The following is a 14030-nucleotide window of genomic DNA, read 5'->3' as shown; positions in this document are numbered from 1 at the left end:
GATCTAGACAAGAGAAAATATCTACATAAGGCAAATCTCAGGTATTGCAGGTTTGGTTCCAGACTGCCTTAAAGCAAGTATTGCAATAAAGTGAATCATAATCTTTTTTCTGGTGGAAGGTCTTACCTTCAATTTATAAAAACTACAACATGAAGTGTAATAAAGTGAAGCACAATAAAACAAGGTGTGCCTGTACATCCTTTTGAGCATGACCTTAAAAAATTAGTCAGTGGGTATAAGATGGAATGGAGCAAGTTGAACAAAAAAAACAGGCATTAATTTGACAACACAGGCAGGAAATGGAAGTAGTTTGGTAGAGTGGGGAGTGGTAGGAGATAAGGTCAGACAGAGACATTTGGGTTCAATTAACAGAGCCTTGAATGCCTACTAAAGGTTATGGACTTTATCCTTTGGCTAGTTCTCAAACTTTAATGGGCATAAAAATCACATAGAGGACCTTGTTAAAATGCAGCCTCTCAGTCCCATTTCCAGATATATTTTTTCAGGAATCAGCATTTAAAATAAGTGGCCCAGAGTAATCTTGATGGTGGTGGTCTGGGAACCTCATTGAAAAATACTTCTGAAGTCTTAGATTTGTGTTAAGGAGAGACTTGGTGACACTGGGAAGTGGTTATGGCTTAACTTTCAAGTCAAGAAGTAGAAAGGACACAATAGCAGCAAAAAAGACAAGAACCCCATTCCAGAGATTCTAAAAAGATAGAGTTCATAGGACTTTGTGACTTATAGGTTGTGATGAGTGAGTGGAAAGGAGGAATTAAGAATGACTTTTAAGGGTTATTGAGTTAGGCAACTGAATAAGGTGTATGGTTAGAAATACAGGAGGAAACAATCCAATTAAAAAATGGACAGAGCAGTCAGAGAAAGACAAGTAGCATAAGATTTCACTCATATGTGGAATTTAATGAACAAACTGAACTACCAAGCAAAATAGAGACAGACTAATAGAGAGCAGGCAGATGGGTGGGAGTGTAAAGAATGAACAAAAAAGGAAAAAAAGAGAGAGAACTCATGGACATAGACAATAGTGTGGTGATTGTGGGGGTGGAGGAGGAAGAGGGAATAGAGTGGATAAGGGGTGATGGGGAAAATATATTTACAAAAAAAGGGGGGGGCCAGAGACCTGAATAGACACTTCTCAAAAGAGGACCTACAGATGGCCAATAGACATAGTACAAGGTTTCCAATGTCACTAATCATCAGAGAAATGCAAAGTAAAACCACGATATAACCTCACAGCTGTCAGAATGGCTATCCCATCAATAAGTCAACAAACTGTTGACAAGAATGTGGAGAAAAGGGAACCTTCATGCACTGTTGGTGGAAATGCAGATTGGTGCAGCCTCTATGGAAAATATATGGAGGTTCCTCAAAAAATTAAAAATGGAATTGCCTTATGACCCAGTGGTTGCACTTCTGGGTATATAGCCTAAGAAATCCAGAACACGAATTCAAAGGAATATATGCATCCCTATGTTCACTGAAGTATTATTTACAATAGCCAAGATATGGAAGTAACCCAGGTGCCCATCAGTAGACGAGTGGATAAAAAAGCAGTGGTATATGTGCAAATGGAATATTACTAGGCCATAAAAAGGAATGAAATCTCACCATTTGTGACAGCATGGATGGACCTAGAGGGTATTTTGCTAAGTGAAACAAGTCAGACAGAAGGATAAATACCATGATTTTAATTGTGTGTGGAATCTAAAGAGCAAAACAAAGGAACAAATAAAACAGAAACAGACTCATAGATAACATTGAACAGACTGATGACTGTCAAAGGGGAGGAGGGTTGGGGGCCTGGGTAAAAAAGGTGAAGGGATTAAGAACTACTAATAGTGCTGGGGATGTAAAATACAGCATAGGGAATATACTCAATAATATTGTAATAACTATGTACAGTGCCAGGTGGGTACTTGAAATATTGGGGGGGGGGCACTTTGTAAACTATATGATTGTCTAACCACTATGCTATACACCTGAAATTTAAAAATAATATTGAATGTAAGCTGTAATTGAAGAACAAAATTTAAAAAAAGAAGTTAGATGAAGTATTAAGTGATATGTAAGAGAATGGGGAAGGGAGAGAGAGAAACATCGATCAGCTGCCTCCTGTACACCCTGACTCAAGATCAAGCCCGAAACCCGGGCATGTGCCTGGGCTGGAATCGAACTGGTGACCCTTTGGTACATGGGACGACGCTCAATCAACTAAGCCACACCAGCCAGGGCTGGTGTTATAAATTTGAATCCCAAGGAATTTGGATATATTACATCCCTCCACAAAAAACAAATATTTCACTTTTATCATAAAAAGAAAAAAAATACAGGAGGAGCAGGTGAGGGACCCTGATAAACCTTGGGGTTTGAATTGCTATAGGAATTCAAGTGAACAGTTCTGAGGCTTAGGAGAGAGGTTAGGACACATCGACAGCACAGAAGTCCCAGGTAGAGCTATGGATGTGGATGAAGTTGCCAAGGTTGTAGATGTAGAATTAGAAGAGCAGAGGGCCAAGTAAACAAACTGAGGAGCATCATATGTAACATGCAGGAAAATAAGAGATTGATGAGGAAAGGAAACACAGGGAAAAGCAGTGATGTTGTGGGAGAATAAGGAGAAGCCAAGGAAACAAAAACTTGAACTTCCCTGCCCAAGTACCTCAGGTGGTTGGAGTGTCATTCTGTTTGTGTGCTCACGCCCATGTGTGTGCACATGCACGTTGCAGGTTCCATGCCTGGTCAAGGCACATACCTAGGTTGCCGGTTCAATCTCAGGTCGAGTTGCATACAGGAGGCAACCAATCAACATTTCTTCTGCATCAATGTTTCTCTCTCCCTCTGAAATCAATAAAAACATATCCTTGGGTGAGGGTTAAAAAAAAACTTGAACAAAATGGCAAGCTAATAGAGCGCATCTTATGCTTCAAGGAATCAAAGTAGGAAAACACAGTGATCTTTGGATTTGGCACTCTGTGTCATTTCTGACTTTAGCCAGAGTGGTTTCATTGGATTGATGAGGGCAGAAAGCCAGATTGTAATGGCTTGAAAAGTGAGAAGTGAGTGTGCAAGTGAGGAACTGAAAGCATTATGCATGACCTCTGAAGAAGTTGAACTGTGTGAACTGTCAAGTGTTTTGATCTCTTTAGAACAGATGTACAGTCCAAGTATTCTATAGCATGAACTTCAGTTCAGTATACAGTTGGAGGTTTAATTTTTCTAACTTATAAATGAGGGTTCTGTGAAAATAAACATTTACATAATTTTAGTTCTAAAGACATTTTGTAGCCCTTTGCAGTCTAACTTGTTGCCATTCAGTAATTTACAGTTTGGCAAACCACAGTAAATAAGAGACATGGAAGGGTAAAGAAATACTCTGGAGTGACAGAACAAACAAGGTCACATACATAGAGGCACACACATGCTTTAAATGGATTTTGCTATTTTAAATCATTTTATTTCTAGCTTTATCCATAGAGTAAGAAATTATGAAAGGAAGTTGTCAAGCAGTTGGCTAGAAAAAGGATATTGACAAAAGATAGAAGGAAGGTAAAAAATACAGAACCATGATGAAAATGAAAAGGAAACAGGCAAGCTGTTTTGCTATCAAATTTGGTCTCAGTTCCATAGTCTTTTAGTTATTTATCTCCGCTGTTTATATCCTTTTTTCCTTCCCAGCCCAGATGCTTTCCAGGTTTAAGAGCTTTGGAATTCCTTTGAGATTTGAATTTCTGTTTCACTCCATTTTCTATAGTGGAAAAAAAATACCTGAAGCTTATTTAGAATTAAATTAGATAACCTAGGTAAAATGACAAGAATATTACCTAACACAAAATACATGTTGGATGAATGATAGCTCTTTATCACTTCCCTAGGTTTCACAGCTTATATGTGTGTGTGTTTTTAAGGGAGATGAAAAAACACATTTAAGCCCGGCTGGGCGTGGCTCAGCAGTTGAGCATCAGCCTAGGATCCAGGAGATTCCTGTTCGATTCCTGGTCAGGGCACATGCCTGGGTTGCGGGCTCGATTCCCAGTCAAGGGTGTGCAGGAGGCAGCTGATCAATGACGACTCTCTCATCATTGATGTTTCTATCTCTCCCTTCCTCTCTCTGAAATCACTAAAGATATATTTTAAAAAACAAAAACACCACATTTAAATTCTGATCCATTGGTCTTGAAGTAGAGATTTCTAGTGTTGTGGTTTAAAGAGAGATGAAATACAAATGTCTTTGAGGGATGCCTGCTGACTTTTCAAACTAGGTAGGACCCAGGTAGACATGACTTTCATGTTGACGTCATAGCTTTTGGTTTCCTGCTTTCCAGACCAAAATTCTGTTATTTTCTGACTCCTTAGAGTCATTTAGGTTCAAGTAGATAGTTAATGCCTTGTCAAACTCATAAAATACTGATATGTAAGCTGAAACACCAACCGTAGTAATTTACACATATCTCCTTGGAAAAGCTGCATGGGGAACCAGATTATAATCAGAAAGTTGTTTAAATTTATAATCAAAGAGTGTCATTAGGGTATTAGTGATTTGTAACATTATTGATCATAATGTACCTATCAAGCTAATAAAGAATATTAAAATCATTGATAATCCAGCCTCTCAGAGGTAAGCAGGGAGTTATTGCAGATAACTCATTGTTGGTACTGTGATCTCTATCCAGATGTTACCTGTTCTTTTCTTTAGATAGAAAATAGAATCATCTTGTATAGTTTTTAATAGCTTCTTTTTCAAATCTGTATCAGTTAACTCTTTCCATGTTAGTTGTGTAGGTTTCTGAACTGATTAATAATCTGGGCTATTCTACTAGAGTGTGACCTCCCTGGGAGCTATGATGGTGCTTTGTACTTCTGGTTTATCATATATCTCAGAGAATGCATTGAATGGAAACAGCAATAAACTGAAACAAGCCTCACTATAGGTTTTACGCCAACTAGCCAAATGTGTAGATAACTTTTTCTTTTCCACTCATTCTAGGACTTACTGAATGAAGCAAAACAGAGACTCGGCAAGGTGGTAAAAGATACAACTAGGTACCAAGTGCTGCTGGATGGACTGGTCCTCCAGGTACCCTTATAGACCAGGTCTTTTACAGTTTATAGCCACAGTTCTTAAAAGTTGACAAGATATATTAGAGGCCAGCTCTCTTTTTCCTCTTTTCTCATCTTAGCTTTTTCCCTTTTGCTCTTTTCCTTGTCTAATAGAGAAATGTATGAGAAGACAGTAATGTCTGTCAGGTTGAATAAGACTTCTAGGCTTACGACTCCTTTATATTGTCTCATTAATTTTTTATAAATCAAGGGTCAGATTTGCTTGCAGCCTTCAACTTTAACTTTTAAAGCTTTAAATTAGTTTCCCTAATTTGATTTCATCACTAAAATACTTGCTTTAGATATTGGGGTTCAGACCAAAGGCTTGTATACATTTTAACTCTTTACCTCTTGTCTGTGAATCCTTATTTTACTTAGTCTAATTACAATAATATTTGTCTCTAACCTAGTTGATGTAAGATAAGACTCCCATATAAAATTTTTTTCTACCACTTGAGCATTCTGGTTTGTGACATCAGGATCTTGTTTCCATGTTCTCATATTATACGTGGTCTTTTGGGGAAAATTATAAGGGGACATTTTTTCAAAACTGGATGGAAGAATCATAAAAACATTCTATTTTGCCACTGCTTAATTTTACAGCTTTTATTCCCTACTGATTGCATCTGATTGTGTCGTAGGGTTTGTACCAGTTGTTGGAGCCCCGGATGATTGTTCGTTGCCGGAAACAGGATTTCCCTCTGGTAAAGGTAAAGAGCGTAGAGAAAGAAACCTTTCTTTTTTTTTTTTTAAGGATCAGAAACTTAGGGATGAAATATATCCATCCCTAAGTTTCTGATCTTTAAACAACAGGTCAACTATGGGGATTAGAGGAGTCTTACTTAACATATTGCAGATATTCATTTAAATGACCTCAGCTTTTAATTTCTTAATGAAGTCACATTGCAGTCTGAGTTAGTGCCCTCCTCCCTTTCTGGAGACTTTGTAATACCCTAATCTGAAAATGCAGCAGAGGCAGCTCTTCCTGGAATTGAACAAAGACAGGCAACACTATTTTATTTTATTTTTTTTTAATATATCTTTTTATTGATTTCAGAGAGGAAAGGAGAGGGGGGGAGAGGGATAGAAACATCAATGATGAGAGAGTCATTGATCGAGCCCGCAACCCGGGCATGTGCCCTGACCGGGAATCGAATCCGGATTGCCTGGATCCCAGGTTGACGCTCAAGCGCTGAGCCACGCCCGGCTGGGCGGGGCAACACTATTTTAAAGTGGCAAACTGCTCTCACATCAAGGAGTCTTGGCTCTAACCTAATACATTCCTATACCTAGAGAAAAAAGGTGGGTACCAAAAAAGAGGTTGATGAGCAGTGAAAACATAGCTGTAGTCTTAAGGGCAAATATTGAGGTGCATCTCCGTGCCCTTTCTGAGAGAGAAGGTTCCCTGGTCTGAAGGACGACCTGCTAGCCTCATGACAGTTATATATAGGTTGTAGTAATAGGTGGATGTCCTGTACTGAAGGAGCCTGAGGCTGGTAAACCTCAAGTCATAGAATGGACTCCCTAGCTATGATTCTCTGCCATCAAATTGCTCTTCAGATTAAAATCCTTCCGTATAGCTTGCTTTCAGGCAAGGATGTGAGTGCTTAGTCCCTTAGCAATCACATTTCTTATCAGTTGATACATTTATAATACATGATATATTTTCATTCTTACTATAACTTGTCTCCCTAAGTAACTTTTCTCCTAGGAAAGAAAATGTACCAGCCAGATTACTTAGGTGTTCATTCCCCTTAGTCTCCGTGATAAATTAGTAAATTGTAGTTCAGACTAGAACTACAGTAACCGTCAGTCACATGGATCCATGTTTTTGCTCACAGCCTCATTTATGAACCTCTATAACAGGGGGGAAGATGTAACACAATTCACCAGGAAGATAATCTTACTATGGAGGCAGGTCCAACTGTCCTTTTCTAGATGACACAATGATATTGCTAGGTGTCAAGCAAGTTTCTTCTTGAAAGTTATATAGTGTCAACATCCTGTGTCATGAGTAGCTCTCCAAATTGGTGCTGTATTAGATTTTCGGAGGAGAGAAAAGTAGAATATATGTATAATTCTGTTCAACTGGTAATATTGTCAGAGAAAAAAAAGTTCCCTCAAAGAAAATGTTATTTACATTTGTACTAGTGTGTGTACAATATTGCTCTAAGGACTTTCCATTGGTTATGTATTATCACACTAATTGCAGTACAGTAGTTAAAAACTCACTTTAATTTTTTCCCAGTGAGCTCATTTCTTTATAAAATTGGTAAAATGTACATAACAAAAAGTTAACCATTTTAAATGTACAGTTGCTTTAAGTACATGTATTGTTGTGCAGCCATCACCACCATCCATCTCTAGAACATTTTCATCTTCCTGAACTGAGACTGTGTCCCCCTTAAACACTAACTCCCCATTTCCCTCATCCCTAGCTCCACCATTCTTTCTGTCTCTATGAATTTAACTACTGTAGGTACCTCATCTAAGTAGATTCATACAGTATTTGTCCTTCTGTGTCTGGATTAGTACACATAGCATAATGTCTTCATTTTGTGTTGTAGCATGTGTCAGAATTCCCTTCCTTTCTAAGGCTGAATTGTATGTATCACTACATTTTGTTTATCTAGTCATCTGTCAATAGACACTTGCGTTGTTTCTACCTGTTGGCTATTGTGAATAATACTGCTAGGCACATCGGTGCACAAATATCTGTTTGAGTCTCTGCTTTTACTTATTTGGATGTACTTAGATGTAGAATTGTTGGATCATATAGTAACTCTATGTTTAATTTTTTGAGGAATTGCCACACTGTTTTCTATAGGGGATGCACCATTTTACATTCCATTGTAATTCATCTATTCACTTCCCTGAAATATATAGCTTCTTGCATAGTTTATGGATTTTTTTTTTTTAAGTTTCTGCTAAAACCTGTCATTTTCTGCTTTTCCAGGCTGCAGTGCAAAAAGCAATCCCTATGTACAAAATTGCCACCAGAAAAGATGTTGATGTCCAAATTGATCAGGAGGTCTACCTACCTGAAGAGATGTAAGGAGTGTTTCTGCTTTTAACATCTTGCTTTCTCTTACTGGGGGAATGGTCTTTATACTGGGCCTTTTGTAAAGGGAGTTTTCTCCAAGGCACTGTTTGCCACAAGAATAGAGTTGTAGCTGTTTTTTCTGTTAGTACTCTGTTGTGGTTCTTCCTTGTTAGCCAGGTAGACATACTCTAAAAGTCTAGCTTCTTAGGGTCACTCAGTTCATTCTGCAGAAAAGCAGCACTAATTCTGTACCCAGAACTCGAAGCTGGGTCCAAGTCTCTTGCATGCTGCAGAATATAATCTCTACCTCTAATTCAGGGGTGGGGAACCTTTCTTTCTGCCAGGGGCCACTTGGATATTTATAATATCATTTGTGGGCCATACAAAATTATCAACTTAAAAGTTAGCCTGCTATATTTGGTCAAACATTTAATTAACTCACCCCCTAATGCAATGGCTGGAACTCTTTCTCTTTGGTGAGGCCTTGGCAGGGCCAGACCAAATGATTTCACAGGCCATAAATGGCCTGCGGGCTGGACATTCCTCACCCCTGCTCTTAGTAGTTATCAAGAACAAGAAAAGTAGTCATGTATAACTAAACATGGTTAGGTTCCTAGGATACAGAATTGCAAACACCAATGGCACTTCTGCTGACTGTGAGGAAATGACAAAACATTTCTTCAGCATCTCTAGTAAATTTCATGCCATTGGATCAGACAATAAGAACTGCTTGCCCAGCCGGGCGTGGCTCAGCGATAGAGTGTCCACCTAGGATCCAGGCGATCGGGGTTTGATTCCCAGTCAGGGCACATGCCCGGGTTGTGGGTTCGATCAGTGACTCTCTCATCATTGATGTTTCTATCTCTCTCCCTCTCCTTTCCTCTCTCTGAAATCAATAAAGATATATTTTTAAAAAAAGAACTGCTGACAAGGATAGAGCCAGATTATTTTTCCATTGCACCTGTCTTAATGATGCTGACTGACATTGCAGAGAGTCCTTGGGATATAGGACCTGAGTTGAAAGAGCACCAGACTTAGAGCTGTAAGACCTGTTGTGGTCATGGGACCTGTGGCCTAAATCCATCATCTGTAAAATGGAATCTGTGATTTTGCTCTTTTGTTTCATGAAATGAGGAAAAGAGATGGAATAGTATATATGTAGAAATGCTTTATAAACAGAAGGTGTGTGTAAACGAGTGAAAAATGTAGACAAGTTGTTTAATCTGAGCCTTGATTTCCTCATTTCTAAATTGGGTAATAACATCTACCTCACAGAACTCTTGGAAGCTTAAATGACGTAATGTCTACGGCACTTAACACAATGCCTGGTACATGCTCAGGGCTCAGTATACAATGGAACCTCGGTTCTCAAACTTAATTCATTCCAGAAGGCTGTTCGAGAAGCAATTTGCTCAAAAACTGAATCATTTTCTCCCATTAGAAATAATGTACATTGAATTAATCTATCCCGGGCTCCTAAATGATTCCATTTTAACCTTTCTTATATACAGTACTTGTCTAAGGTACTGTTTAATCTGTAAACAAACACTTCTTAAATTTATTGAACACTTCCTACTGGCCTTAAATAACTTTCAGCACTGTTTCAGGGGTGTTTTTCAAGTCAGCATGCAATATTTTCTTTTTCACATATCTCTGCCTCCAAAATGCTGTCACCATCTAATTCCTTTTCATTTATCCACATTAACAACAGTTTTTCTACCTCTTCAATTGCCTGTGATGTTCTGTGAGTGCTTTCACACCCTTAGCAATATCAGCACACTTGATGGCCTCTTTATGTTTTAAAATTGTGCTGATCATCCATTTCACCAGCAACAAAAGCAAAAACACCCCACAAAAATATTCACAGCACAGTTTCCTGAGATGTTTAACACGAGTGGTAAACTGACTCACATTCTCTGTTTGTGGCCTGAGAGACCTTTTTGTCATGCTGATGTATCAGCAGGAAAGACATTTTTTCTGTGAACAGCTTGGTTGAGAACCAAACTGTGATATGGGAGACATTCGAGAACTGAGGTTTGATTATACATGGTTATTCTGACAAATAGGCATTATTGTGGAGATTAAGCAGACAGGATGTAAAACACTTAGTCTAGGCTCTGGTAAATAATAAATTTCAGTCAAGACCACTGTTCCCCAAACATTTGGGGCCAAATGTTTTGATTTTCAGCATTTAGAAAAGTTAATAAAGTACATATACCACATGTTACACAGTATCTCCAGACAGGGTCTGAACATAAGGAATATTCACACTTTGAGAGATAAATAGGTAAATACAGATTTGTTAGTTGTGTGCTGCCCAATGACCAGAGATCAGTGCAGGTTTTTGCATCACACAAATTAAATGTTTTTTGTTTCAGAGCTTTTTGAATTTCAGAATTGCAGATGAGGGACTGTGGGGTTATTCCAGTGCAACTTTGAAGTGGAATTTTAAATATTGCCATTGTACTCAATAAATTTCTCATTTTATTAAGCTTCTTTAAGCCTGTCTTATTTGTAAAATGGTGAGGATATGAAGACTCAGGGTTATTGGGAAGACAGAAGTCCTGGAAAAACCTGGGCTTTATGTTCAAGTGAGTGCCTGGCACAGAGAAGACATTCTTACTTAGTGGTGGTCTTTCTTCCCTTACTTGCCAGTAAGACAAAAAATTGTATTACAGACAGTAGGGTTAGGATTTCAGCAAAGAACCAACCATACCCTTATGAACAATAAAGTCTGTTTACAGAAACCAAAGATAGATGAAACAAAGAAATGGCTGGGAGGGAGGATGAAGTAAGAAAATAACATTAAGGTCATGGTCCATTAAAATTTCCCAAAGAAAATTTGTGAAGTCTCATAGCCTGCTTATTTCAAGAAATATTGATAAAGTAAGATTTTGGTATAGCAAAAGAATTTCATTCTCTGAGGCTCCGTGTAATAGAATTTGAGTTTTGCCATATGCCTATTAAGTGCTGAGAAACTGAGGAACGGAATGATAGAAGTGAGGTATGGCTAGAGGCAGGGCTTTCTAAGCGGGGGTTTGGTACAAGGTTACAATGAAGCCTTTTGTCTGACATACAGCTTTGCCTTATCTGTACCCCTGGTCATCAGCAGGATTGGGCTTTTGAGGAAACGTTCAGATAAGGACTCTGTTAACTTGCAAACAGGGACTAAATCCTCCCTCTTCTGATTTTGCCAGTTGTTAGAATTAAATTCCATGCTGTAACAGAAAATCAAGTTGGCACATAGCAGGTAAATGACAGTTATTATCAGTACCCATACCTTAAATGCTAAGAAGCTTTTTGAATTTATTTCAAGATTACTGCTTGTGTGTATTGGCCCCTTGTAGTATTAAGACACTCCACACCCCAAAACTTTCCTCCAAGGGAGTCAAGAAATTGTGTCATGTGTGTCTGTCTTCCTCAAATCTATAAAAATTGTTATTTCTTTTGTTCTTTGTAGAGCTGGTGGAGTTGAGATCTATAATGGGGATCGTAAAATAAAGGTTTCCAATACACTAGAAAGCCGACTGGATCTCATAGCTCAGCAGGTGAGTGTGGGAATACTTGTCATTAGTTGGTCTGTTACTTTGAAGCGATACAGAGAACACATCCATTCACTGGTATTTGGGATTTGTTGCTTTCTATCCACATTTTTTGACATTTTCTTAAAAGGTATGGGATTAGACATTTAGTGGCATTTACTGAGGCAATATCATTTATATGAGGGATGATTTGGGGTAAGAACAAGGGTTTTACTTATCTAGGATTATAATATATATGTTTACTACATGTGGAGATGCTGACTAAAGTTTTTTCTCCAGCAAGAATGATGGCAACTGAAGTAAATACTTGTTTAAAGAAATTACCATAGGGTTGTTGGCTCTTCAGATGTTCCCATGTTTGTACCAATAAACTCTTTGGAAAAAATGCAGGAAAATTCTGTTATTTCAGAGTGCTGGGCCTCTTCCAGAAGAGGTGGTCTACTGCTAACTTGTCTTATAGCCAAAGCACTTAGCTGTTGAGTATATCATCTTATAACTTAAACCATACAGCGTTGTTGCCCAATAGAGTATGTACTCACTACAAATGGATATTTTAATTAAGTAAAATTAAAATTCAGTTCCTTATTTGCACTAGCCTCATTTCAAATGCATAGTAACCACATGTAGCTAGTGGCTACTTTATTGAACACACAGCCTTAGAAGTTTGAGGTTAAATCCTAAGGATTTCTCAGTTGCAATAATGAGTACGTCAGCACAACTTGCATTGTATGTTTTCTGCTTGGTGCATAGGCACTCAATATTTTTTGGGATAAAGAATGTAGGTGAGCCTGGCTGGGCATGGCTCAGTGGTTGAGCATCGACCTAGGATCCAGGCGATCGGGGTTCGATTCCTGGTCAGGGCACATGCCCGGGTTGCGGTCTCCATCCCCAGTCGGGGGTGTGCAGGAGGTAGTCGATCAATGACTCTCATCATTGATGTTTTTCTCTCTCTCTCTCCCTCTTCCTCCCTCTCTCTGAAATCAATAAAGATATATTTAAAAAAAAAAAAAGAATGTAGGTGATACAGAATATTATGATGAGATACAACTGTTAACGGACTCTTCTCCCTATATCACAACATAACAGAAGCCTCATACAGTAATGCCTTTAGTTTTTTTTTTATATTTAGTTTTTAAAAAAATATTGATTTTAGAGAGAAGAGAGAGGGGGAGGGAGAGAGAGGAACAGAGAGACATAGATCAGTTGCCTCCTGCATGCACCTGACTGAGGATTGAACCCACAACCTGGACATGTGCCCTGACCTGGAATCGACCTTTTGGTGCATGGGAAGATGCCCAACCAACTGAGCGACTCCAGTCAGGCTGTATTTAGTTTTTAGTGTTTTGTTTTTTTTTCTTCTTTGTTTCCTTTAAAGCAGTTAGTCTTAACTCCCAATTTTTGACTGGTTAAATTTCTCACCAAGGATTCTGTAACAGTGCTTCGGATAAGTAAAGGACAGATTTGATGTTCTTAGCTTTGTGATTTCTTCCCAGCCATTTAGGGGTTCAAGACTTGCCATCTGTGTTAAGATGTACAGTTCTTTATAAATGGTGATTGAAGGAGACTTGACTTTGGGTGGTGAACACACAGTACAGTATACAGATGATGTATCATAGAGTTGTGTACCTGAATTCTATATAATTTTATTAATGTCACTTCAATAAATTCAATTTAAAAAAATGCAGTTCTTCCCAAGTTCTGCAGTTGACAGCTTACTTATTAAAGATCTTATTTCTTCACAGATGATGCCAGAAGTACGGGGAGCCTTGTTTGGTGCAAATGCCAACAGGAAGTTTTTGGACTAAGCCTTTGGGAGGTGGAGTTCATGTACTGCTATGATGTGGAGGTTTCTGATATTTGAAGAAACAAGATAGATGATCTGTGTAGCTTCCTCTTTGCTGTTCTAATATTCTGTATTTATCAGTGGATATCCTTCTGTACTAATGCCCTTAGCCTAATTGTTAACAGTGGGAGAAAGTTTCATTTACTATGATCAGGAAACTTACCTCTAGCATATCTAAAAGTAACATAACTTTCAGTTGGTTCTGCAGCATGAAGGTGAAGAAATCAGGTGGTGGTTGCATGGGCTTTACCCAGTCTTGTGCTCTTCCTCTGCTTCTAGTTATCTAATCTAGAGGTTATGTGTATGGTGTTCTCTGCCAGTAATTCTCTGCTCTTTAGGTTTAACAAACATGTCAGGCATGCATTCCTTCCAGCAGTGGTAGCTTCAGTGTTACCTCTTTGGGCCTAGAAGTTCTCCTTATCTGTAAATGTGATTTAAAATCTAAGCCATGATGCTGTATTTATTAAAACAACGTTTAAGTGAA

General features: G+C 38.4%; 1 protein-coding gene across 1 annotated transcript in view; it reads left to right on the top strand.

The window, feature by feature from the left end:
- ATP6V1E1 (ATPase H+ transporting V1 subunit E1) overlaps window positions 1-14030 on the top strand; it is a 23447-nt gene extending 9417 nt beyond the window's left edge. Inside the window, exons 5-9 of the mRNA XM_081129311.1 lie at window positions 5006-5095; window positions 5760-5828; window positions 8075-8169; window positions 11622-11709; window positions 13446-14030. Of these exons, the coding sequence (XP_080985437.1) occupies window positions 5006-5095; window positions 5760-5828; window positions 8075-8169; window positions 11622-11709; window positions 13446-13508 (405 nt within the window). The 3' untranslated portion in view covers window positions 13509-14030. The remainder of the gene's footprint in view (window positions 1-5005; window positions 5096-5759; window positions 5829-8074; window positions 8170-11621; window positions 11710-13445) is intronic.

The sequence above is a fragment of the Miniopterus schreibersii genome (genome assembly GCF_964146895.1).
Source record: "Miniopterus schreibersii genome assembly, chromosome: 2".
In the NCBI taxonomy this organism is placed as follows: domain Eukaryota; kingdom Metazoa; phylum Chordata; class Mammalia; order Chiroptera; family Miniopteridae; genus Miniopterus; species Miniopterus schreibersii.
The sequence above is the reverse complement of the archived record's forward strand: the minus strand, read 5'-3'. Positions and strand labels throughout refer to the sequence as shown.